The 25,405-nt window shown below is 39.9% G+C and overlaps 1 protein-coding gene across 1 annotated transcript in view; it reads left to right on the forward strand.

The window, feature by feature from the left end:
• The window catches only part of CRYBG3 (crystallin beta-gamma domain containing 3), a 102,056-nt gene that overhangs the window by 5,290 nt on the left and 71,361 nt on the right, over positions 1-25,405 (forward strand). The window contains exon 2 of the mRNA XM_038582513.1: positions 10,169-10,235. Within this exon, the coding sequence (XP_038438441.1) occupies positions 10,169-10,235 (67 nt within the window). The remainder of the gene's footprint in view (positions 1-10,168; positions 10,236-25,405) is intronic.

Here is a 25,405-nt window from a genome sequence, read left to right on the forward strand (position 1 = left end):
TGTCTGCCAGATGCCTAATTTAGGGACTCTTTCTTGGTTGAAGCTCAGTTGTACACTCCAAGTGTTAAAGTCGCAAGTACCACACATCGTCCTACAATAAATTTATGTCCTCAGAATTTCTAACTGTATTAAAACAATGATAGCCTTTTTTTTTCTTAGAGGAAAATATGTAAGGGGATATTAGCAAATTTTGTAAAGAGGAAAATAATGTTCTCTTCAAGATAAGATATTTCATTTTTTAACCAGAGCTCTGGTGAAACACACAGCAGCCTAGGTATTGCCAGAAATGCTAATACAATGGCAGTTGTAAGAAAACATAGGCTGGTGTAAATTTAAGCTGAGGAAAATAATCTGGGATATCTTCTGTGAAGTTCAGCATGAAATAAAAGTTTACAATGTCATTTGTTTGAAGTCTGTTCATTCCCTAAATTTGAATGGCTGCTGTGTGTCAAATATGGTACGAAGCAGTGGGGATAGAGATGAGTGAATGACTAAAAGTGCCCTCAAAGAGGTCATAAATTAACAGAGGAGATACACATGTACATCTCTGCTCTCAAGATGAGCTCATTATAAGCCAAAAATGTGTTTGGCATATGTGACTTGTTTGGTTCAGAACATGCTTACTGCTTGCTTCATGGCTGTCAGCTATCGTATGAGAGCTTTATTGGGGCTTTCAACATATCTTCCCACATTATTAGCTTTTCTGTGAGCATGGTTTGATTAACATCCTTTGCCAACCAGAATATTAGGGAGATGTGAATAGAAAGTGCTTTTCTTCTGTTCTTGCTCTTCTTAGGCTCTACAGGTGTGGCAAGTTCTAGATGGAGGCAGAGAAGCACATCCTCTTGGGAATTAACATTTCATATGAGTGGAGATCCTTACACAAAATAGCTTGGTGCTGACAGAGAAAGAAATTGAAGCTTTGTAACCAGAAAGAACTCATTCTTAATGTTTGGTCGGCAGTTGTGATGGCCGATGGTAGAACTCCATCCAGCAGGACTGTCCCTCCATGTATAATCCCTGGGGGTATTTAATTGCAGTAAATTAATTTCAATTGCAGTAAATACCCCAAAGCAGTAAAATAACTATTTTCTTAGTCCAGTGTTTTGGGGTTTTTTGTTTGTGCTGTTATTGTGTTTGTGTGTGTGTGTGTGTTTTGCCTAACAGATTAGTGACAACAAAACTAAATTGTCGTTTATTAAGGCCCTAATCAGACCCAAGCCCTGTGCTTGGGACTTTGAAAATATACATTCACTTAATCCTTAACAGACTTTGTGAGAGGTATGTTTATACTGTCTTACAGAACTATAAGGCTTGGAGAGGTCCGATAATTAATCAGAAGTCTCACAGCTTCTGTGGTAGAGTCAGAGTGAAATTCTCCTTCCTGAATTCAGAGCCTGCCACAGCGTTTATGTGATTGCTTCCTCTGCTTGTCTTAGGAGGACCCATAAAAGAAAGCTGGCTCTAGAAAATGGTTTGGAGTGGAAATAAAAGACAATGGCATGCAGCTGGATGTCTGCCCAGATGGCTTGGGTCAGCACTCTGTACGATAAAGAGTTTGTGGTCCTGACAACTGGGAAAAGGAAAACAAATGTATATATCAAATTATAAATTTGTATTTAATCCCATGAGAACGGTCAACCTCTTTCAAAAGACGTGCAGATGGAAAGTACAGCAAGATGCCGTATTCCACCTAATTGATAAGCAAAAATTGTAGTTTACCCATATCTAACTCAAGTAGTGACTGGTGGGAGAATAAACTGGTACACAGCCTTAGGTTCTCTCAGCACGGATTCACATATTCTGATTCGGCACAGGTGTAAACAGTTTGCCAACAGGCCCAACATTGCCTATGCAAGGCTAGCTGTGGCATGTTGCTTTAATAGCAAAAGAAATAGTTGTATCCTATCAAGTGGACTAAGTGATAAATCATGGTCCAGTCATAGAATAGAATATCACACAGCTGCCAGAATGACAAAACTTCTTATGTGCCATTAAGGAAATATCTCCAAGTTTCTTTAAGAATGATAGCAAGCTGGAAATCATTAAGTGTAGTATGCTCCCTTTCCCATATAAATGGGGAAGTGTGAAATAAGTCTGTTTCTGTGCTGTGTTAACGGGGCGGCAGAGGGGATAGGAGACTGGCTCAAGAAAGGAACAAGCGAGAGAGACTTCATTTTATATCTTTTTATATATTAAAATGAATTACCTATTTCAGGGGAAGAGAGACTAAGACCTGGTGAATATCTGTGCATAAAGAGTGAAAATCAAGAGAATTTGTATTGATCCTGACTTGGCAGAGATCTTCCAAAGGATGAATGAACTGTATTAACTTGTTTGAATGAGAAGAGTTGCAATTAAAGCTATAAATAAATAGAAGTAATATTTATAATGCAGAGAAATTTGATTATTTTGACTGTCACTTAATTGACAGTTTGAATTCTGAAAGGTGATGACAAAATTAAGATTTTTTTTTAAAGGACTAATTTTAAAATTATTTTTATAATTTGTATAAACCTATATACCATTATAGAAGACCATAAAGCATCACTGTTGAGTGAAAAAAAGTTCAAAATCCTGAAGAGAACTACTTTTTCATAAAAATATGTATATATGAGGAAATGCACATAGGAAATAATCTGAAAGAATAGTATTTGGGTAGGGATACGAGTTGTACTTTTTTCTTTCTGATTATTTCATATCTGTTTTACAAATCATCTGTTCCTTATTAAAAGGACAAAAAAATGCAAAGTATTGTGGTCGATTTAAAAAAGCAAACAAATGCAGTTTGAATATCTAAATGTGCTCTGCTTGTATAGGGTTTGCATTCGATTGTGAGAGGGTACAAAATTAACAAATTCTAGAATATGTACTCTGAAGTACCGTAAAGCAGGATGAGGGGATGGGACATGATGAAGGCAGTGACTCCAGAGTAAGATGTAGATGGGATGGTCATGGAAGGCCGCCCTCTTGGGTAACATGTGAGCAAAGACCTGGATGATACTTGGCAGTGAGACAGAAATATGAGGAAAGAACTTTCCAGGCGGAGAAGACAGGCAGCTCCAGGGCCCTGGGGCAGGATCGTGTTGGCACAGAAGCCACAGTGAGCAGAGACAACAGAATGGAAGGGACAGTGACTGTCAATGATGTGGGGGAGGGAGTCAGGGCCAGAGGAGGTAGGCCGCGGTAGGGAGTTGAGATGTTTACTTTTTGAAAGTGTCATTTGGGCATGTGTGTGTATGTTTATATATTGATGCTAGGAGAATTTGCCTTGAGAAAGAATTTGGGTTGGAGGCTGGAGGTGAAGCCAGCCTTGGTCAGGCTCTGGGAAGGCACAGTCTCACCTGTCCTTGGATCTCCAGCAGCCCTTCCTTAGGACAATTGCATGACTACTGCTATATGAATGAGTGCCCGTTTTTTGAGTATTGAGTTCATGTCACAAAAAAAAGATTGAGGGTGTTGATTCATGTGAGGTAGGTCCTAACTGTTCAGAATCTGAAGGGTATGAGAGAGGGGACTTTGGGCGAGGGGAGCGGTTACTGGTGTCGCATAATGACAGCTCAGGTACACATCAGACATACCAACGTTCTCTCTAGCCTGTGATTGAACTGCAATTATGGGTCTGATTTTGGGGGCACGACATGGGACCGGAAGTAAACCAGCTTCCATGTGGATATGTAAATTACAGGAGAAGGCTGACATAACAAGCGAAGGACTGTCAGAAGAGCCTAAGATTGCAAAGCAGCGGAGCTTCATCGTCGTGTCTATTACCCTCCCTCTTTTCTCCCAGTTTTTCTCCAAAGAGTTATGAAATGCAAATGCCAGATGTTTGAGCTAAAATACAAGCTATTCGACTGCCTTAAAATTGCAGCTTTTAGTTACCTTTTAATTTGAAGCCTAGAAATAGTGCCATAACCACCCGTTTTATATTCTGTTAATGGTCATTTAAAAAATACAAGTACTATTCAACTGCTGGCAGTCAGTGTTTATGAATGGACAGTTTTCCAGATGACTGTAAATTGTCAGTGTGGAACTCTTTGTCCCCACAGAAGCAGGTTTGGAAATGCTGATGGTGGCTCCAGGCCAGTGCACTAAAGTCACTTTAATCCATAATATGCCTGCAGCATTATATTGAACAAAGAGAACCTCTAGGCTTGCTGTGTGAAGCTGCGTTTGTAAGGAAAAACTTCCAAGGTGGTGTAGATGCCCCCAAGGCAGCAGCAGACCCTTCTAGAGTCTGTGGGGACAAAAGGCCGTACTGTGTTTTAAAGACCCCAGGGAGGGCTAAGAAGGTGGAGCCTAAGGGAGTACAGAACAGGCCTTGAGGTGGTCTCAGTAGGTTGGAAACAAGGACTATACATGTTTCTGCCTCTTTCTCAGAATGTCCTGCTATTAATTTTGATACTGAGTTTGGTTCTTCGTTGGTCTCTCTATTCCTTCGAAAACTTCAAGGTTAGTCCACCTGTTTCTTTTTCCATCCTCCCTACCACCGGGGGATCATATGGGATTTTAGATCTGGCAAAGAGCTGGTCTGACACACATTTCATTTCTATTTCAAAAAATCAGATCTGGAAAGGTGCATTTTGACTGAAGTGACTTTTGTCCTTAAGGTCTATCCCTGAGACAGACATCCAAGTCCGTTTTGCAAAGCATTTTGCTTACTAATGACAAGAGGAAAGGGTGTAGATAGGTAAAAGACCCCTTCTTGTTCCACATTATTTGTTCATTTAGTTCTTATAGGTAAAGTCACACCTGGAGGACTATGAGTTGATCACATTTCAAAGGAAGGCCTGATTCTGGCTGCTTCTAGAGTTTCACCTGAGGAATGGTGTCAAGTGGGCCCTAAGGTAAGGAACAACATGCCAGGCAGGAGGCCGATGGAGTTGTGGTGGAGAGGGTGCCACTGTGTAGGGGACTAGGGGACCAGAGAGCTTTATGTTCGCGGAGGGGGGAGGGGTGCAGGGAGAAAACAAGAGATTTGCCTTGACTCTCTTTCTTTGTCCTCAGCCCCGTGGGTTCCTCTATTGCACGCCCGACCTCATACAATGGAAGTGAAAATCGGAGTGGGAAGATCATTTCAGGCCCCATCAGGCTGAGTGGGATGGAGAGGAAGGAGAGTAGGGAAATCCTCATTTCCCTATGGAAAGTCCCTGTGGACGGTGAATCGGGGGACTGTGTACATGTATAGGGCGTTCCCAAATTGGGGACTGCGTTTTATCAAGTGGCTTTGTGTTTAGAGATGCTCAGAATTACTGCCAGTGATGTCTTCACCAAACATTGCCTCCTTTCTAAAAATGGCAAGAAGTAATAGACTTCTGCTTCCGTAGAGAAGTGGGCAAGCCTCCAGAAGACAGTTATGAAAGCTGTATTCAGTTCTTTAACACCTCTAGATTTTTCTGGTACAACCACAGGAATGATGTGTGAGAGAAAAGGCGGAGTAGGAGGCAATGCCCAGACTGTGCTCCAGGAGCAGCGAGGAGTGGAGAGCCTTCCTCCCTCACTGTGTCTCCACCCTGTCCTCCTCCAAGTCTGCATGCTTCCGTGTGTGTGTGTGTGTGTGTGTGTGTGTGTGTGTGTTGACTAGGAAGTTGCCTTCCTGCCTCTGGAGGAACTGAGTCTGGGAGAGGCCCAGCAGCATCCCTTGTGCTTCAGGCTGTGCTGTATGCTGAAAGGGGATACTCTCTTGTTGGTCTCACTCTGTACACGCGATATTCAGTGTGCTCGTTAGGGCCATAGCTCTTTGCTGGGGCCAGGAGCTCTGCAGGGCATGGGCGTCAGAAAATGGGTTATGTCCTACGTGACTGAGTTCTCTCCGTAATTGTCTACCTACCCTTTATTAACACTTAACACATTTAAATAATATTAAGTGGAGATGTCTTGGACTAGATCATTCTCTTCCCTATACAACTTTCAGTTGTTGGCTTCTGCTGAACGTAGAAAGGCTCCCCGACCATTGTTTCTCAGTAATGTGGTCAGAGAGCCATCTGCTTCAGGACTGCCCTGGGAAGGGGGAGTCAGTTATTGAGTATGCGCATTCCTGGGCCCCTCTAACTGGAGTCCTTGACAATTGGGCACATGAATTTGCTTTATAAATATGATTGTCCATGATTGTGGTGCATCCAGGTAGGGATTCTGAAAGAGTGAGGGGAAGGATTCTGTGTGGTGTGTTGACTGCTCAACCCCTAGCACCAGGAACAGAGCCTGGTACTTAAAAGGATCTTAAAAACAGAGGGGACAATACTTATCTGGTGAGTGAGTGACTGAGTGAGTTCTTGTGCCCCATTTTTGCTTCTTATTTGCTATGGGTTAGGGAAGCTTGTTAAAATTTAGTTAAAAAAACTAGAGAATAAGACACATTAACAGGATAGGGGTTTTCCTCCACATAAATTATTTGAACTCTAGAATGTTGATGTGCTCCATTTTTTTTCTTGGCCCAGAGGTTTGTATTCATTTGTCTGGAAAGTAAATGGTTAATGGCTGCACGTTGGATTACTGGTTTTTAGGTATGGTCTAAAGAAGTTGCTTCAAAAATGAGCAATTTCTGTGTTACTTTGACCTTGATAATTTCTGTGGGCTGTTTTGAAGGATTAATTTCCAGAGTTCTGTTAGCTAAGTAAGATGAGGCTGTTTGGAAATGCAAGATAATCTTATTTGAGCCTATGTGTGGTTATGATTCCTGCCCCTCACCCCTTGCCATGAGCAAGATGTGTGCTTTCTAAAAATACTGCTATTGAACTATTCCCAGGTCCAAGAGGGGAGGGGGGTTAAGCTGTGAAAAAACAGTAAGAACGGATTGTCAACTTTCATAAGGTTTGGAATCATCTGAATTTGAACATGTTTCTCTTTCCCTCATATATTTAAGAGTCTAAGAATACTATTCCAAGCCTTTTGAGTCCTTTGTGTTAATTTTATTTAAGTAAGCAGACATCTAAGTCCAGTGTATTCAATATTTGTGTGTGTGTGTGTGTGTGTTTTGCTTTTAAATGATCTCAGAATAATTTTGGTTCTGTTGAGTGATTTTTCTGCTCCCAGCCCTACTCTTCTCTTTATACCTTTATGTTCTTTCAAGAGACTTGCATACTACTTATTTTTTTTAAAAAAGCATGTATTATTATATCGTTCCCAATGGAACACTTTTTTGAGTAAGCAATCACAAATGGGAGAACCTGATCGATAGCATTTTTTAAATTAAATACTTGAGCATAAGGAACAGTGTTAGGCTCTGTATGAATCAATTTCTGAATTTAATGAGTTCAAATTCTAGTTAGATAGCTTGGCGTCATGGTGAAAAGCGGAAACGTGTGAGTGGGGTCACTGGGTTCAATAAGAACCTCCAAAAATAAAGATGACGCTAGAACTAAGTTGTAAAGGATTGAGAGTTGGACAAGGTGTCGAAGGTTGTTGCAGACAGGAGAAGAAAGTAATTTACTGGCATATTCTGAAAATGTGAACTGGTTCTATGTGACATGTGTATCTGGGGCCACATGAATAACTGCATCCTAAGGACTCTTCATTTTATTTATCAGCTGATAGAGATTTCCTAAAGGGATTTTTAAACTGGAAGATGTGATATCAGATTAACAATCATTTTGACAGGAAGGAAGAGCTGAAATAGAGCAATATCAGAGGTGCCCGAGATCAGTTAAGGACTCTTCCTTAGTAAACTAGAAAAAAGGTGGGGAAGGCTTTTTGAAACAACAATTTTTATAGCTAACCCAGGATTTTAAAATGTGTTGTTTACTTTAGACCTCAAGAGATTTTGAAATTTTGGTTTAGCTGTAAGATTCATGAGACTTACACATAGTTTTAAGTTTTAGAGAGTTTTATATGAAGTGTCAAGTATTTTGTTTTCAGCTTTAAATTCTTCAGGTGTTTGCTCAATACAGAATACTTTCATGCTGACGTACAGCTATATTTTTCTGGCATTTTGTGTTTGTAAAGTGAATATAATTATAGCTACTTGAAATTATGAATGTCTGTGTTAATCCCATGAACCTGAACCTACATTATTTACACAGATTTTGTATTGGAAAGGAAACTTTTACCATTTTCATTTCCAATTTCACTAAGGCAGTAAGTTTACAGAATGCGCTGTTAACACTCTTATGCAGAATTTCAGTTTCAGAACAAGATTCTTGTTCAGAATCTTGAACAAGAATTAGTAGACTGAAAGAAATACTTGAATGCTTAGTTTTTAGGTAGGTCATTTAAAATTGGTTGTAGTTAGAGAATATACTTATAAAATCATTAAGCTCAGTATTACCCTTGATTATACTCCAAATCCTTATAATATGCCCTTTTTACATATATTTTGCCAGTCTCTTTTTAAAATTGTGCTTAAATAGACCAGTCTAGACATTTAATTTAAAAGAATTGTAAACAAACTTGTGACAAAAAATAAAGCCAAAATGGAAGAAAATGGAGACGAGAACCCACTCACATTTAAAGTAGCAGTGTTAGAGACATTCTTATTTTATAGAAAGATAGATGTATTTAGTTATGGTTCTGAATTGTACAATATTATTTTCCATTTCTGTCCCTGGTTTTAGCATGGAATTTTCATGTGTGAAGCACACAGCTCACATATTCATCTTCTTTACTGGGTTCCTTTCCTGTTGACATTTAAAGGCTTGGGAGTATGACTGTGTCTTGTTCTGTGTATTTCTGTACAGAGTTGAGACTTAATGAAATTTTAATCCATTATGTTTTCCACGTGTTCATGATCTTTCTTTTTGTCATTACCATGTGTTCCACGGATAGTCTACATAATTGCACTGGGCTTTGTGGGATGAAGACCTGAATAGCCCAAATTGTGTCTTCTCTTCCTGTCCTGTCTAATCTGAGCTCTTGAGACCACCTCTTTTTCACCCCCTCTACCGCCAGTCACCATGATTCCCTGTGTTTTTCCCCACTCTCAGAGTCATCGGCCTGCTTTATGCTTGTCCCCTGGTTAAGGACTTCCCAGTGCTTAGTAGGACAAAGATTGAGTTCTGAAACGGGTCAGGCAGGTTCTTCATAGTCTGGCAGGCAATACTTCTGGTGTCATTCTCCTATCTAGCAGAGTTACCTCAGCCAACCTGCTGTGCTTCAGTCCTTTATTAAAACACACGAACAAAGCATGGTTTCCTGAAAATGTGTGTTCTGTGTTACCACCTCCATCCTACCTCCGCTGTGGACACTTTATTTAAGGAGGCAGAAGTGCCCTCCCTTGCTCCCTTGTGCTCTCTAGCGTTGTGTTCATTTAGCAGTTATAACTTTTACCAAACTGCATTATTATTTTGCTTGTGTATCTGTCTGGACTTGTGTATCTCTACTGGACTGAGTTTTACGAAGACCCTGACCTACTTGTTCTTAACATCCTCAAGGCCCAGCACGATTCCTGAGGCTTGGCAGACAGTCACGATCATCTTTAGAGGGGAGCTGTTCACTGCGTCTAGCATTAGAAAAGTATGAAAACCAGATAATGTATAAACATGGAAATAAAAAATTTTGTATTTGAAATCTTAACATGCCTAATAGGAAGTGTAGTTTATTATGACATCTCCTAAGGCATCTGCAAAGGTATTCTAGACAGGACAATTAGAGGTGACGGTTTGGGAACTCAGCTTCCTAAATTGCCGTCTGAGACACATTGGGGGCTGGATGAACCTGCATCTACATTCAACTATTCCCAAAATTCACTAGGTTACCCTATATGTGTAGAAAGACTTGCTGAGTAGAAATATTTCTATTCCGTATAGTACTCAGTATGGGCAATAAAAAAAAAAAAAAAAAAAACCGGGCTGCAGAAAACCTTAATATAAATAAAACTGGAGAGTGTTAATCCTTTCCAAGATTGTGATAGGTACACACTGTTGCTGCTATGTTCAGGTGCGTCGTTACTGAGATGCTGGTTATCAACATAAGATGTAGTGTGTGCGATAGGTTCACGAAAATTTCTGAGGCCTGTATGAGTATTTTTGAATGTGTTCTCAAGTGTAGAGATTCAAATCAATGTATTCTTTTACATTTTGTACATGAATCTTTTGAGCATTGCACATAAAAGACCTTTCAATTTTTGCTTTAAACTCAGGAACTAAAAAAAAAAAAAATAAAAAAATAAACTCAGGAACTATGACTCTAGTAATTCTCTTTTAATTTCAAAGAAACTGTGGTTTTTATTTTTCAGTGTTGAAAATGAGCCCATGAGCACAAGTCAGAAAAAGGAAAATGTACTTTCATCAGAAGCAGTAAAGGTACAGTTTTAAATCAATATTTTATATTGAGCAAATGTTTCTCTTAATTTCTGTTCCTCCTTTTAGATTTGTCATCTCATTTTACATTTCCAAAAGAGCACTGTATTATTTATGTGGAAATCCAGCCCAGCTCTGTTGAACATAGTATTTGGATGGAGTGGAGTGAGGGGGAGGGCCCTGAGCAGAGTTGTAGAGTGGTGTTCTTACCCTGGCTTTGCCATTAACCAATTGTGGGGCTTTCAGCTGAGGCACTGAATGGCTTTGTCCTTAGTTTTCTAATCTGTGAATTGGATTGCCTGACCTCCATAGTTTCTTTTTCCTAGGATGTTCTTTGATTTATGTTGTTTTCTCAAATGCTGCTGACATTTAATAGTGCTTTTGGTGGGTAGAAGTTAATAACATGTTTTTACATCTTCAGTATGTGGTAGATGTTTTTGGTCAGTTCACATATGAACCAGCTTTCTTTGCTTCTGCAGGACAAGCATGAAAAGTGTATAAGCTACATACCTCCCTAGGTAGTTACTGAGAAGTGTGGTTAAACATCCTTGAAAATCAGGCTGCCTCTAGCTCGGTCAGTTGAGCATCTGACTCTTGATTTTGTTTTTTGTTTTTGTTTTTTGTTTTTTTTTTTATTTTATTTATTTATGATAGGCACACAGTGAGAGAGAGAAAGAGAGGCAGAGACACAGGCAGAGGGAGAAGCAGGCTCCATGCACCGGGAGCCCGACGTGGGATTTGATCCCGGGTCTTCAGGATCACGCCCTGGGCCAAAGGCAGACGCTAAACCACTGCGCCACCCAGGGATCCCTGACTCTTGATTTTGGCTTAGGTCATGATCTCAGGGTCATGAAGTCAAGCCCATGTTCAGCTCCCTGCTCAGTAGGGAGTCTGCTTGAGGATATTCTCTCTCTCTCTCTCTCTCTCTCTCTCTCTCCCTCTCCCTCTCCCTCCCCCTCCCCCTCCCCCTTCCCCTCCCCTCACTTGCTTTCTCTTTCCCTCTAAAATAAATAAATCTTTAAAAAAAAATCCTTGAAAATCACTTAACCTTGTAGCATTTCTTTTTATTCATAAGTAATTTTCTAGAAACTGGGTATTTTGTTAGATGACAGGTATGTATGTGATCAGGTTTTTTGTAGCTGTCCAGGCATGGAGTTTTGTCACAGCAATTTTCTTTTTACGTGATTTGTGACAGTCTGTAAAGGAGAATGCTTATGCTTTCCATGAATTTCAGAGTAAATTAGCTTGGTCAGTGGAAGGAGCATAAAGTCCGCTGAATTCTTCATCAGTGATAGGGAGCTTTTAAACGTTATGTAGGGTTCAAAGGCATTAGATATGGTCAAGATAAAGCTGTTTTCATTCTTCCTCTATAATAATAAACAATATAAGTATATTTTTGAGAGAAAAATAGGGTCTGATTTTTTTTTTTTTTACCTTTATTGATAGAAAAAAAAAATCAGGATCACATTGTTCTCCGTATCTGTCTTCATTCCATTGTGAGTTTGGATATTAAATCCTGCTTTCGGGGGCATCTGGACCATTCACTTGATTAAGCATCTGCCTTAGTTCAGCTCAGGTCATGATCTCCGGGTCTTGGGATCAAGCCCTGTGTCCTGTGTCCTGCTCAGCAGGGAATCTGCTTCTCTCTCTCTCTCTCTGCCCTCCCCTAATGCATTCTTTCTCAGAAGTAAATCTTAAAAAAAAAAAAAAAAAAAAAGAAAAAAGAAAATACTGTTTTCAGGTTTTGTAACCTATCTGCCTACTCTTTTCCTACCAATTGATCCAACTGTTGGCCAGCCTGCTGGTTTACCATGGCATGAGCTCTGTAACTTTCTTCTCCTCCTATACTTTTTGCATGTCTTGAGTTGCCTCACTTCAAGAGTTTTACTTCTAATGGTGTATATGCATGCAGCCTTGCCCTCAAGTTGTTTTACAGGAAATATTTTCTTTTGAGCTCTCCCAACTTCGAGGTTTCTTTGGCTGATAACTCCTGACACTCCATCTCTTAATCCCTATTGCCTCCATACCAGTCTTGACTTTCTCTAAACACTGCTGCTCTCTTTGCTGCCTTCCCCTCTCTCAGGCTCTAGTTGTCTCCCCACTCAGCCTGTAATTGATACTGCACTACTTCAGCTACAATCTCACTAAAACAATGAAAAAAAAAAAAGCCTTCAACTTTGGCCTGTGCTGTCGTCCAACTTTGTACCTGCAAAGATTTGTTCCAGAAAGTCACACCTCTGTAGGTGCAGTAAATAGACATGTTGGGCAGTTATTGTGGCTGGGCCTCTGTGATTACAGTATTTTCCATCCATTCTTAATATCTTGGCTTGAGTGCCCAGGAAAATTCCAATTTGGGATCTGGGTCCCCACGTAAATATTAAATATGGCTCATAGTCATGAGACTCTTTCTCTTATGATCTGAGGCCCATTGGACTAGACAGTACAGTTAGCTCATAATAGGGTACCACAGCACTCTCACCGCAGTGGCCTGAGCATTTTGGCCCTTGTAACTGTTGGGTTTACCATCCAGAAACTACCAGTAAGATTCCTTCAGCCTAGCCACACAGGCCCAATGGTTTAGATATACTACTGCCAGACATCAGAAATATATAGTTTAATAACACCAATAGTCAGCACCATACTTTGTGGGGAGGGAAATCGGTTAGAACAATATTTATGGTCTTGTTCTTTTAAATAGTCTCAATTTAAGTATTTCATTAGCAAGTAGAATAAATAATATGCATTTATTTTCTTTCTAATGAATAGTTTTCTGACACAGCACTCAAGCAAATGTAATGTGACATTTGTTACCATGCTTCCATCTTGTTAATCTGAATTTTATGATAATGCCCTCTGTGATAATAAAAAATACACGGCATTTTTCCTGTTGAGTCTGAAACATAACAGATTTATGAGCAATAGATGTTCTTATACATTTCTTTTTGTATTTGACTTTGAGATGCCAAATCAAGATGTTGACAGTTGTTTGGTTGTAGGTTTAAGCTACAAAATTAATGGTATTTTTCAAACAACTAAAGACTATAGAAGCTCTATTTTATTTTTTATATATTCTTAGTTATCACTTACATGCTATACAACATTTGCTGTTTTGCTAACGTTGATAGCCATTTCTAATGCTAGAATTTATCATCCCAATTTAAATCTCTTGTATATGAATTAGGTATTTATATCCGGCTGGTAAAACTTTCAAATATTTAGTTTATAGTCTACCTTTGTTTTTCTGTGGGGTCTACAATCTAGTCTTGTAGCCTTGTATACTTAGTCCTGCTACATTCACATATGCTGTAATTGAAAGAATGGAAAAAAATAATAAATAAATAAAAGAGTGGGAAGATGTGTTCTAATTCCCTGCTGCCATCTGCTACTTCAGAGGAATTTTCAGGAATTGTTACCTTCCAAGGATAAACTCCTAAAGCCTCCCTGCTGTTGGTTTTGGTCTGGTTTTGGTCTCTTACTTACTGCCTTCTCTTGGACCTTGCCTTGATTGTCCATCCCTCCATCATCACTGTCTTCTATTTCTTTTCTGAAACACAGTTGCTTTGGGGGCGCCTGGGTCACTCAGTCTGCTAAGCATCCAACTCTTGATTTTGGCTCAGGTCATGGTCTCAGGGTTGTGAGATTGAGCTCCACATCAGGCTCCATGCTGGATATGGAGCCTGCTTAAGATTCTTTCTCTCCCTCTGCCCCTCCCTTCTTCCTCTTTCTCCTACTCTAAAAGATAAACAAAATACAGTTGTTTTTTCCCTTTGGTGGGTCTGGTTTCCTTTCAAATGATCATTTCACATTGCTCCCAGTTTTTACCCCAACATTTCTTATGAAAGTCTGTTTCAATCACTATTTAATTCTTAATCCTTTCTCATTGACTCCTTTCTCTTCTCTACTCCCTCATTCATGGAAAACTTAGTACTGTGGCTGGTACACATGTCGTAAGTACTCAGTAAGTAGTTAAATGAGTGAAAGTCATTGCATGAAACCAGTGATCTGTTGCTGACCACCGTCAGTCAGTCAGTAGTCTTTTCTTAGTTCTTATTTTATTTAACCAGTTGAGGCATGATTTTCCAGATCTTGTCTTCCAAAGATTTTCTTTTTAATCTTTGCTTCCATTAATACTGTTTCATTTCAATTCCTACCTGTGCCGTTACCTTCTGTTTTCTTCTCACTTTCTGGCTGAACTGCTTTCCATATAGGTGTTTCTCAAAGTCCTCAGACCTCCTCAATGTCAGTCTTCCAAAGCGTAATAGCTTTCAGTCTTATTGCTTCGTTCTTCCGCTCTCAGATTTCTATTTGACATCCCTCCTGGACTCTAAGCTTGATTGTCGGGGTTCTAGACATTTCTGTATGCATGGCCTTTGATACCTCAGATTCAGTCTGCCCAAAAGTCTCAACATCTTCAGAGATGTCTTCTCTATCTATATTTGTTTGGTTGGGATGTGGAGGTGGTAGCAGGTAGGGAGGATCGTTTAACTGCTTGGGACAGGGAAGAGCCCTGGGCTCAGGTATGCCATCTGGAGATTTTTTTCAGCCAAACTCTTTACTTTTTAATCCTGTGACTCACACTGTCCTAAGTGGTACCTAGTGTTTTTAAAACCTGAGCTTTTTTGGGTTGTCCATGGAATAGATTGTTTCCTTCATGATCAGAGTTCCTTGCAGACACTTGGGTAAAAGCTTCCTGTGGTCAGTTACTCTGCCTACATCTACCTTTGCCTTTCTGTTCTTTTTGGTTTTTTTTTTTTTTTTTTTTTTTTTTGAAATCTCTTATCTGCTTGTATTTACTCTCTTCCTCCCTTTGTATTTATAACTGAAATACTTCCTTTAGCATCGTTTAGAATGTTTTGTACAAGAGAAGCAATCAGTATGTATGGCTCATTGACAATGTTAATCAAAAATTTTACCTCTTTTTGTAGTTGAAGAGGGTGAATCTCAGAGATTGTCACTTAACAAAACCCACATTGCTAGTGAGAGGAGACGAGAATTCAGATGCAGTTCTGTATAATGCTTCTATTTATGAACTTAATTTATAAGATATATTCATAAACTAAATTGACCAAAGAGAAATCCTGTTTAAAAAAAATTAAAAGAGCTATGGCAGTAAGTCTATTTCCAGAAATGAGTCATGAGCTAAATAAAATGAATTAAACCTGAACCATAGATTATGGATTTTCCAACCCAGGCCTAAATAAATTGATGACTATTAGGCTTGTTCTCAGTAGCTTGACATCTGCTTTATGTAAAATTTAACTTTTGTACCATTTTATAATTGTTGCTTAAAACTAACCTACCACTTTGGTGAAGGTTCTGGAGTGGTTTTCAAGAGGCAGTGGTTGATAGATGCCTATGATGTTCCTATGAATAATCAAGGAGTATTGGGATCCCTGGGTGGCGCAGCAGTTTGGCGCCTGCCTTTGGCCCAGGGCACGATCCTGGAAACCCGGGATCGAATCCCACATCAGGCTCCCGGTGCATGGAGACTGCTTCTCCCTCTGCCTATGTCTCTGCCTCTCTCTCTCTCTCTGTGTGACTATCATAAATAAATAAAAAATTTTAAATAAAAATCAAGGAGTATCAATCTAGTGCATATTACTTTTATTTATAACACTTTTAATATTAAAATTAAATCATTTACATCAAAGACCCACATTTTTTTTAACTACTGTTTATCAATAGGTAAAGATGGAAAAATTGCAGCTCAAGAATATCTTACTGAAGAAAAATAGTCACTCATTGTTTTTTAATCCTATATTGAATGTACAGTGCTGTTTAGTAAGATGAATGCATGTGTTCATATTTTGGTAACTCTACTTTCCTTATTGGTCTTTTTCAACTTTTCCTTGGCCAAAAGTGAGATGAGGGTCAAATTTAAATGCATTAAATGTTTTTTTTGGTTAGGTTAGGGGAAAATTGATTACTGAACTAATTTTTAAATAAATTACAGCATTAGTAAATTCTTACTATCCTTTTTTTCTCATTGACACAGATAATCACAGCAATTTGACATCAATTTAACATGAAGATTTTCAAATTTTTTTTTCAAATACAGTTCATTTCTTTTTAAAAATTTCAACTGTAATTGCATTTGGAACCCATGTATAAATAGATTAAAGCAAAGTTTTAATTGATGGGAATGTTGATGATGGAAATGAGTTGTGTCTCATAGTGCCACTATTTCTCTGCGTCTGCCAACTATGGGCCCAGCCCCCTTGGCAAAGTTTTAAAACTACATATGCAGTGATGGAAAGAACAGTCTTTGGAATCAGACAAATCTGGGCTTAAATCCCAGCTTTCCATGTGGTAGTTTGTAATCTTGGAAAATTTATTCAACCTCTTTGAGCTTTGGTTTGCTGATATATATGGGATGGGGGGTGTTCAAATCCTGTTTCATGGAAGTGTTTTTGAATTAACTGAGATAACACATATAGCACTACACGATGCCAGACACAAAATAGGTACTTAGGGAAAGAGCTGCCTCCTTTACCATATAAAGTCTGGCAAAACTCAGAAATAACTCTTCGTTTGAGGCTGGTGCTGATTTTTTTCTGGGTGAATAGTATAGAAACAGCCACTAGAAACATTGATTCTTTATCACATTTGAAAAGAAGGCATACATGTAGATATATATATATATATCTGTTATATATAACAGTCTCTCTCTCTCTCTCTCTCTCTCTCTCTCAGAGAGAGATTTAGCTAGAAGTTGAAAATTCTCACTCCTTGATTGCTTCTGTAAAGACTGAGTGGTGTCAGGGTGCCTGAAGTAGAGATTGCACTGTATCACTCTGGTCCACATGACCAAAGGAATTGGTACGACTAAAGCCCGTCAGTATGGCTGCTACAGGTCTGAGGCCTTGATATCTTAGAGTTCCTGGGTGTTGAATGTGTTGCAAGGTACCTGGTTTGATTTGCAGCAGCTCCATTTTATCGTGGACCTATAGTGGTCCTACTTTGTGGTATGGTGGAGTACTTTATCAAAATGGAAACCGACTATGAAAGATTATGTCCATAACTCTAAGTTTTTGTGAGTACATTACCTTTATGGGTGCCAGATTTTGATTCAAGAACATTAGGGGGGGGGGGTCCAAAAAGGCTTTCAGGAATAAAAACATTTATTATTCTGGCCCAGTGTGTTCATTGGAGAACTCTTTATACTGTAACAGAAAGGAGTGACTTTTCCCCTATCTTATGTCATTTTGTTCCTTTTTAATTCTGTACCTACATACTTGCCCTAGTTGGTTTGATTTCTATCTCCGTCTTAGCCTGTGACAAAGCTCACACCTGTCCCTCCAGCATGTTCTGCAGAGCTTCAGGGTAATAGAGCCAATTCTCTGATGCACCTTTCCTGCCAATGTTGCTGGGTATAAGATTTGACACACTCTCAGTTGAACTCAGTCTATTTTATTCTCTGCATTTCCTTTCCTGCTGCAAGTGCCACCAATTACCAAATCTTGATGTCTGAAAATGATTCTATCATTTTGTCTCCAATCCCCATTGTGCCAGGGACCAGCAACAGCCCTTACTTCAAGTCCATACCGATTGCTACTCTATAGCTCAGACTTCTCTTATTTAGATAACAGTTTTTACTCCTATGTCTTTTCTCTGACACACATGATAGCTGCCTGTCTTGGGTCACTTATGGTAAGGGCACTTATTTGGTACACCATATATAACCACATCCACTTCTCAGAAGTTACATGGAAATGAAACACTGAAAGTTAGCATCTCAGCTAAAACCTTGATGCCATTCTAGAGCATTTTAAAAAGTGAAATTTCAACTTTTGAACTAATTTTAGTAGCAAATTATTTGTGACATTTCAGCACTGATGAGTCATGACATAAAAGTTGCAGGTAATTTGTGACCAACTTAGTGCAAAATAGTTGATGGCCAACCTGGTGGCCTATTCTAATTTTTTAGTGGAAAAATAATGCTGTGATAAAAATGTAATGTTGTCTTTCAAGCAAAATCACTCTAACATTTGGGGTAAAAATCACTCATCTTTGCACCTTACCATTGGTTGTAAAATCCATTTATTGAAAAATTTTGTTCATGCAAATATGTATCAATAATTTATATGGAAATAATCAAGTATCCCACCACAAATTAAATCCATTATGATGAAGGTAAATAATGACGATGATTTAAAATTTAGCACCACTTAAGCTGTAACTTACTCAGTATACAATAATAACCTGATAATAATTATTTTCCTCAAAATTGAGGAAATTTCAACTATTGGTGGTAGAATTTCAAATACTGACAAATTTTCCAAGTAATGTGTTACAACCACATGTCTTAGAAAACTAACTAGAATACTCAAGCAGCTGGTTTTAGTTTGAGTGCCAGATTTTAGCACCTGTTAATAATTGAGGTGATCATCCTATTCACAATGAAAGTATATAAAATTGTTTGCCTTTATACCTTGTGGTGACAGGGAAAACAGAATGTTAAGGAATGTTTATTGGAAGAACATAGACATAAGCGATTTCCATTCTGAAAAGCCTTGGTCGTAATAGAAATTTTCCAAAGACGATAAGAAAGAAGTGGTCTCAGCAGTGGGAATAGCATTACTGCAAAGACATTCTTTAGGAAGAGGGAGGGGAGAAGAGAGATGGGGAGAGAATGAATGAGGAGGAATATGGTGACGTTAGGTATTTGCAAGCATTGTGAGTGGCAATAGATGAAATCAGAGAAAGACATTGGGGGGCTAGACCCACCAACACCTTGAATTCCATGCTTGAGAGTTTGGATTTATCCTGACAGCAGTGCAGAGATAGAGATTAAAGGCCTTTAAGGATGATCAGATTTGAATTCTAAAAGTTTGCTCAAGTTTTGTCTAGAGAATGGACTGGGGATCGGTGCAAGCAAGTAAACAGGGTAAGCCACTGCTGGTGGTATTCAAGGGGGCAGGGCATGGTGTCCTGATGTTGTGTCTGATTTTTTAACAAGTGGAAATGTTAAGATTTGTGGAAAATGAAGGAATGGAGACAAAATGAAAGAATAGTCACATTCCATTTTGGAACCATTGAACTTGAGATTACAGTGAAGTATTCAGGTGGATATGGATGCCTGATTGATAGCTGAACATATGGTCTGAGCTGCAAATAAAAATCTGTGAATCATCAGATGAATCTGTGGGAAATGAAACCTTATAAAAAGAGCCTGAAGATAAAGCAGGCCCAGGTAGATATTGGAAAAATATGTTCTGAAAGGAGTGGCTAAAATGATTTAAATTTGGAGAAGATGGAGAAAGTGTTGAAAGAGGAAGAAGGAAAATCTCAGAGTAATGTTACGGAAGCAAAAGGAAGGTTGGTCATCAGGAAGAAATTCAGTCTCACCTTCTGTAGTTGCACCGTGTAAGAAGTATGTTTTAATTAGCAAGTGGGGCACTGTTTCTTAGAGACTGTGGTCCACACAGCTACGGAGGACGCCAGATTGTAAGCGCTTAGGGAGTGATTGGGAGGAAAGAGAAGATGGTGAGGGTTGGGAACCCTTTTTTTGAGGTGATTGGTAGGAAAGAGAGGGCTATCCTTGTGCATTTATGAGTGAATGGTGGGCTTCCAGAAGGGGCATGTGAGGAGCTGTGGTTCCCGAGGAGATATGAAGGAGAGGAGATATGAGGGACTCTGCACTGGTGCCCCTGTGGAGGTATTGGCCTTGTGGGAAGAGGTCCTTCCTTCATGGTGAACATGTCAGTGAGTGAAGAAAGTGTGCTGATGCTGCTGACGTCACAGCTGTAAGGGAACATCCACCTGAAATAGACAGTAGGAACCTCAGCAAGAGCTGGGGTTGTGGAGTACGGGTGGGAAGGGTAAAGTAGCTGCTGTGGAAAATGAGGAAAAATTGCAGACAGTTTTTCAGCTGGGGCTGTAAATTGTGAATTATTGGGAACCCAAATCTGCATAGTATGGCATATGTTTGTGGCGTTTTAAAGCAAACCTCACTCAGAAAAGACAAAACTGCAGTTTTTCTGAGCTGGGATGACCAAGAAATAAAACAGAGACTTTGAGGTTATTGGTTACATGTGATGGCCAGCCAGATCGGAAGCTTCATGGGAACCGAGAACGCCAGTGTAAGAGAAGACAGCAGCTGTGATGAGGCAGGAGAAGCAGTGTAGGGGTATTCCTGGGACGGTGGGGTAAGACAGCTGGAAGGATGGGAGGGTGTGAACACTGGGGAATGCCTGAGGTTGGGTTTCAGAGGTGACACAGTTCTGGGTGACTAACAAGGGTTGGAGTTAATGAAAAGAGGCAAGAGGAGTCGAAGAGGTCGTCACCAGAGTCAAGGGTGTTAAGGACCTGGGACTCCAGGATTATCCTCTCTATGCGCAGTGAAGGCAGAGTCTGAGGCAGGAAGGCATGACCGAGCCAGGTGCTTGAGACAGTAAGAGAAGAGTCACCTGGCTCTTCATTATTTTTCACTCAGTGGCCTCTTTGGTGACAGTCTTTATCCTGTGACCTTTTTGACTTTATTCCCTGTGCCAGTTACCACGTTGGCACAGCACCTGCCACAGGCTACTCAAGGAGGTGACAAACTAATACCGGTTTGTCCTGCAAAGAAATTCTTACATCATTAGAATGTGGGCTCTGTGAAAGCAGGCATCTTGGTGTATGTATGTATGTATATATATATTTATTTATACATGCATTCTGTCGCATCTAAACACCTGGAATGGTACCTTGCTGTTCGTTATTTACTGAATGATTGAATGCTTTCAAGCTTACTACTGGTATGCCCTTTTCAGCCTACTGTTGCATCCCCCAGAGACCCTATTCCAAGTCCTTTCTATGTCCCTCCTTTGGCTTGTCATCTCTCCTCTCACTGTACTGGGTCAGAGCCACTTGTTGGACCTTGCTCTTCGTCTTCTCCATTTACAGAATTGCTCAGGCCTCACCCACTTCCTTACCTTTTTACTTGGAAGAGGACACGTCCTTATGCCTCTTGAAGGCTAATACGGTCCCTTTATTATTAGAAGTATTAGAGACTCTACTGGTCTCTTTATCTCACTTTATCCTTTCATTCTGGGACTTGTCATCCTTCTCTTTTATACAGCAGTTACTCTTTCCAGTCTGTGTAGAGCTGATCCACAATACAAGAACAAAAAGCCATTTATTCTATCTTACACCTTAAACTGTCCTATTCTGTCTTTCTTTCCTTTTTTTTTTTTTAAGGTTAAAAAATTTCTCAACATGTTCCCTTCTATTTACCTACCGACGGTTTCTACTCACAGTTTGACCCCTTGAGTTTGGAGCTATACTCACAAATTCCTGAGCTCTTTAGACTATTTCTCCTGTATTCCTAGGGCTTCTGTGTAGTCCTCATTCCTCGTTTACTAATCCAGCAACTATTAGAGCACCTCTTACTGTCCGGTACATTTCAAAGTGCTAGAGATATGGCACTGAATAGACCAAAATCCCTGCACTTAGGCTTTTACTTTCTAGAGGAAGAAACAGATATTAAATAATGTGTGTATGTGTGCATGTGTTTTATACTGCCAAGTACAAAGGAGAAAAATAAGGTAGAGAGAGGATATTGGCACTTTCACAGTGGAGGAATTGACAGTTTTAGAGTGACTGGGGAAGCCTTCAATGAAGAGATGACTTGCAAGTAAAGGTCTGAAGGAGGTGAGGGGGAGTGAGTCGTGGAGCTCTGTGGCAGAAGAAAATTCTAAACAGAGAGAAGAGTAGATGCACAATTCCCAAGATGCCTGATGTTTTTGAAAAACAGTGGGGGAGGATAGTCCTCTTTCTAGACCTTACAATGGCGTTTGGCATTTGCTCCCCATTTGCTTTTGGAAATACTCTTTGTTCTTTGCCTTTGGAGACCAGTATTCTGGAGGGATGACCTGGTCTGGTTTTTGTGTTCTCCGTCTCTCACAGATTTCTTCATGTCTTTTTAATCTTTCTTTTTTTTCCCCTAGGGCTCTTTTGTTGGTCCTGCATACACTGTGTCTGACCAGATTGCATCTTTAAACTGTGCTTCTGCCTTCCAGACATCTCTTTTTGTACATCAGCAGGGGACCAAAAATTTAACATGTTTGACATCTGAGTAATTTGTTGCCTTACCTCCTCCCCTCCCCACAGAGGCCCTGATCTCACCTCTCCTATTTTCCATATCCATTTTTTACTTAAATAGTTGCCCAGCTTAGGAAACTTCATTATCTATAACTTTATTATCCCCTCAACCTCTGCTTCTGTGAAGTCATTTTACCCACCTCATTCTTTATTCTCTGTACCACAGTCCTCTTCAGCCACACCTCTGCCATGATGAACAGAGCTCATAATTCTGTGTTTTTGCATGTATTACACTGTGTGTCTAGGATGCTCTTCTCACCCTTCAGGAGCAAGCTCAAGTGTTAGCTCCTCTGTGCAGTGGATTCACTTCTAAGGCTCCACGGAGTGATACAGCCATGAGTATTTTGCTAGACTGTAAGTAAGCTCCTTGAAGCTGAAACTGTGTCTTACTAATCGGTGTCCCTGAGTAGACACATAGCAAAGTGTAGATAAATGGATGGAATTGACCTGAGGGCATTACCTTATAGCAAATTGAGTGAGAAGGGAAAAAATTTCAAATTCCCCAGTTACATATGCCTTCATCAGTAGCCTTTGTTGTTATATGTAGAATACCAACATCTTTGAGAGCAACTGGAATTGATGTTTTGTTTGCTTGAGTCCTGACTGCTTTCATTCTACTCATTGGAACATTGGCAGGCAGTCCTGCTGGCAGGCAGCATTGGCCCTCGCTTGTGGCAGGCTGACTTTTATTGTTGTTTAGGCTGAGGGGAAAGAGCAGCTGTTTTAGATCAGACTTAAAATTTTAATTATATAAATACAGAATTTATTGTGTTTACTTCAACTAGCAGTGTTCTTTTCTGTTAGTTTTTGTTCCTGGATTTAGATGCTTTTTTTTTTTTTTTTTTTTTTTTTTCTTGTTGAGGGTATTTCACTGATACAAATGTCTCACAAGATTATTAGGGAAAAATTAAGCAGTGATCTAAGGACAAAAGAACGCTCTTCAGTAAGCTAAAGATACAGAGATTCTAGAATAGCAAAGAAACTGAAAATTGAGGGGAAGGAAAAACAAGTGATTTTTAAAAAAATCATATGTATAATTCTAAAAAGGTTAAATGTAGGGGCACCTTGGTGGCTTAGTCGGTTAAGCCTCTAACTCTTGATTTCGGCTCTAGTCATGATCTCAGGATTGTGAGACTGAGCCCTGCTTGTCTTCCTCTGCTCCTTCCCTGCTTGCTCACTCCCCTTTCTCTCAAATAAATACATAAATAAAATCTTTTTATAAAATAAAAACATGAAGTGTTTTTTTACTTGTTGAGAAAATATCTTTTTTTGTTTAGAAATCAGTTTATTGTATTTTGGAAGGAACTGTCAAGTAAAAAATAATTGATAGTTGAGGCAGTGAAATAGTATTTTGACAGAAATCATCTTGAGATTTTTATCAGTGTCAACAAGTGTTATCTCTGTTAATTAAGTTGTTAATTTCCCTCACCTTTTTTTAAACCATTGACCCAATTTTATGACTCTTGTGAATCTTTGAACCATTTTAAGAATATTTATGATATTCTAATGAATAGCCTGGAGTTTACTTCCTTTAGATAGCTACCCAGGAAGACCAGTTATTCTATTAGAAAAAAAAAATCATGGGATCCCTGGGTGGCGCAGTGGTTTGGCGCCTGCCTTTGGCCCAGGGCGCGATCCTGGAGACCTGGGATCGAATCCCACGTCGGGCTCCCGGTGCATGGAGCCTGCTTCTCCCTCTGCCTGTGTCTCTGCCTCTCTCTCTCTATCTGTATGTGACTATCATAAATAAAAAAAAAAAAAATCACTGTTCTGTTCATGTTATAGTCTTAGTTCATTTTGACTCAGGGAGAAATATTGTGGGTGATAATTGAAACAAATTAATGCATAGTCAAAGGACAACAAATGTGTATCTTCATACACATAAGCATTTTCAAAATGTCAACTAGCATTTCTGTTGCCAAAGTGAGCAGCCCTTTATATGAGGAGAGGACACAGCTGATTTATCGCACATTCTCCCATAATGAGCGCAAGGTTGGAGGGATGAGGTGAGGACGAGTGGGAGCAAGTTGCAGTTGAAACCAGTGAAAGATGAGACTTTGGCCTTGAAGGTTGGTGATGATCTAAATGTAGAGACTCACACGTTTTATGAAGCTCCTGACACATAGGAAAATGCTGTGTGTTTCCTCAAAAATGCCCTCTGCCTCCGAAGGTGGGAACAAGCTTAAAGTGTTGTTTGCTTGAAATTAATTTCCCGGGCTAATAGGTTCTGCACCTGTTCTCAGGCTTTCCTACGCTTAATTGTATTAGTGGCTAGTGGAACATACTTCATTAAATGATTTTGAATTTGGATCAAAATGTGGAATGAGGTAAACAACATTAAGAGTATGATGCTCCTGGCTGCTGGAGGGTCAGCCTCTTATAGAACGTCAGCCTGTGAACTGACAGCACCCGAGGTGGTTCTCCCTTGCTGTCCTGATTTTTCTGAGTCACACTGGAGCTTTCCTTTTATAAGGACCAGTGAGCATGACCTCTGACAGACACTGTGCAGCAGGCATTCCTTCTGCAAGTGGGTGAGCAGGTGTGTTGAGCAGGCAGGCTGGGTGGGCACACGGGCGTCAAGCTAACGAAGCATCAGGGAAGTGTGACAGGGAATGGCAGCAAGTGCTCGGATCCCGCAGCTCAGTCTTTTCCTCCCAGAGTACACGTGACTGAGTTTGCTTTACCAGTAGCCTCATTATGAGCAGGTAAAACACGCCCATGGAAGTGTTTTTAACATCTGCAGGAATTGCCAGGGCTGCTGGTACTCTTCTCATTTTGTACCCTCACCTTCGTTCATCTTTAACTTCTTAGAAGCTGACACATCACTAAACAGAGCAGGGGAGGAGGAGGGAAGAGAGCTCGGGGAAGGAGTGGGTGTACAAGCGTCACATAGTCATGGGTTAGGTCTCCTTCCAGGGGCACTTCTAGGAATCCTCCTCTGAACTACCTCCTGTGCTGTCACTGCCACCAAACCTGGACCAGTTACTCCTGTTCTGACTTGGCACGGGTGCCGTACTTCTCCCTACGTGATGTGTACTCTGTGGCTTTAAGTTGTGCTGACTGTGTCCTTCGCTGAACGTAAGCGGCTG

The sequence above is a fragment of the Canis lupus genome, chromosome 33 (assembly GCF_011100685.1).
Source record: "Canis lupus familiaris isolate Mischka breed German Shepherd chromosome 33, alternate assembly UU_Cfam_GSD_1.0, whole genome shotgun sequence".
In the NCBI taxonomy this organism is placed as follows: Eukaryota; Metazoa; Chordata; class Mammalia; order Carnivora; family Canidae; genus Canis; species Canis lupus.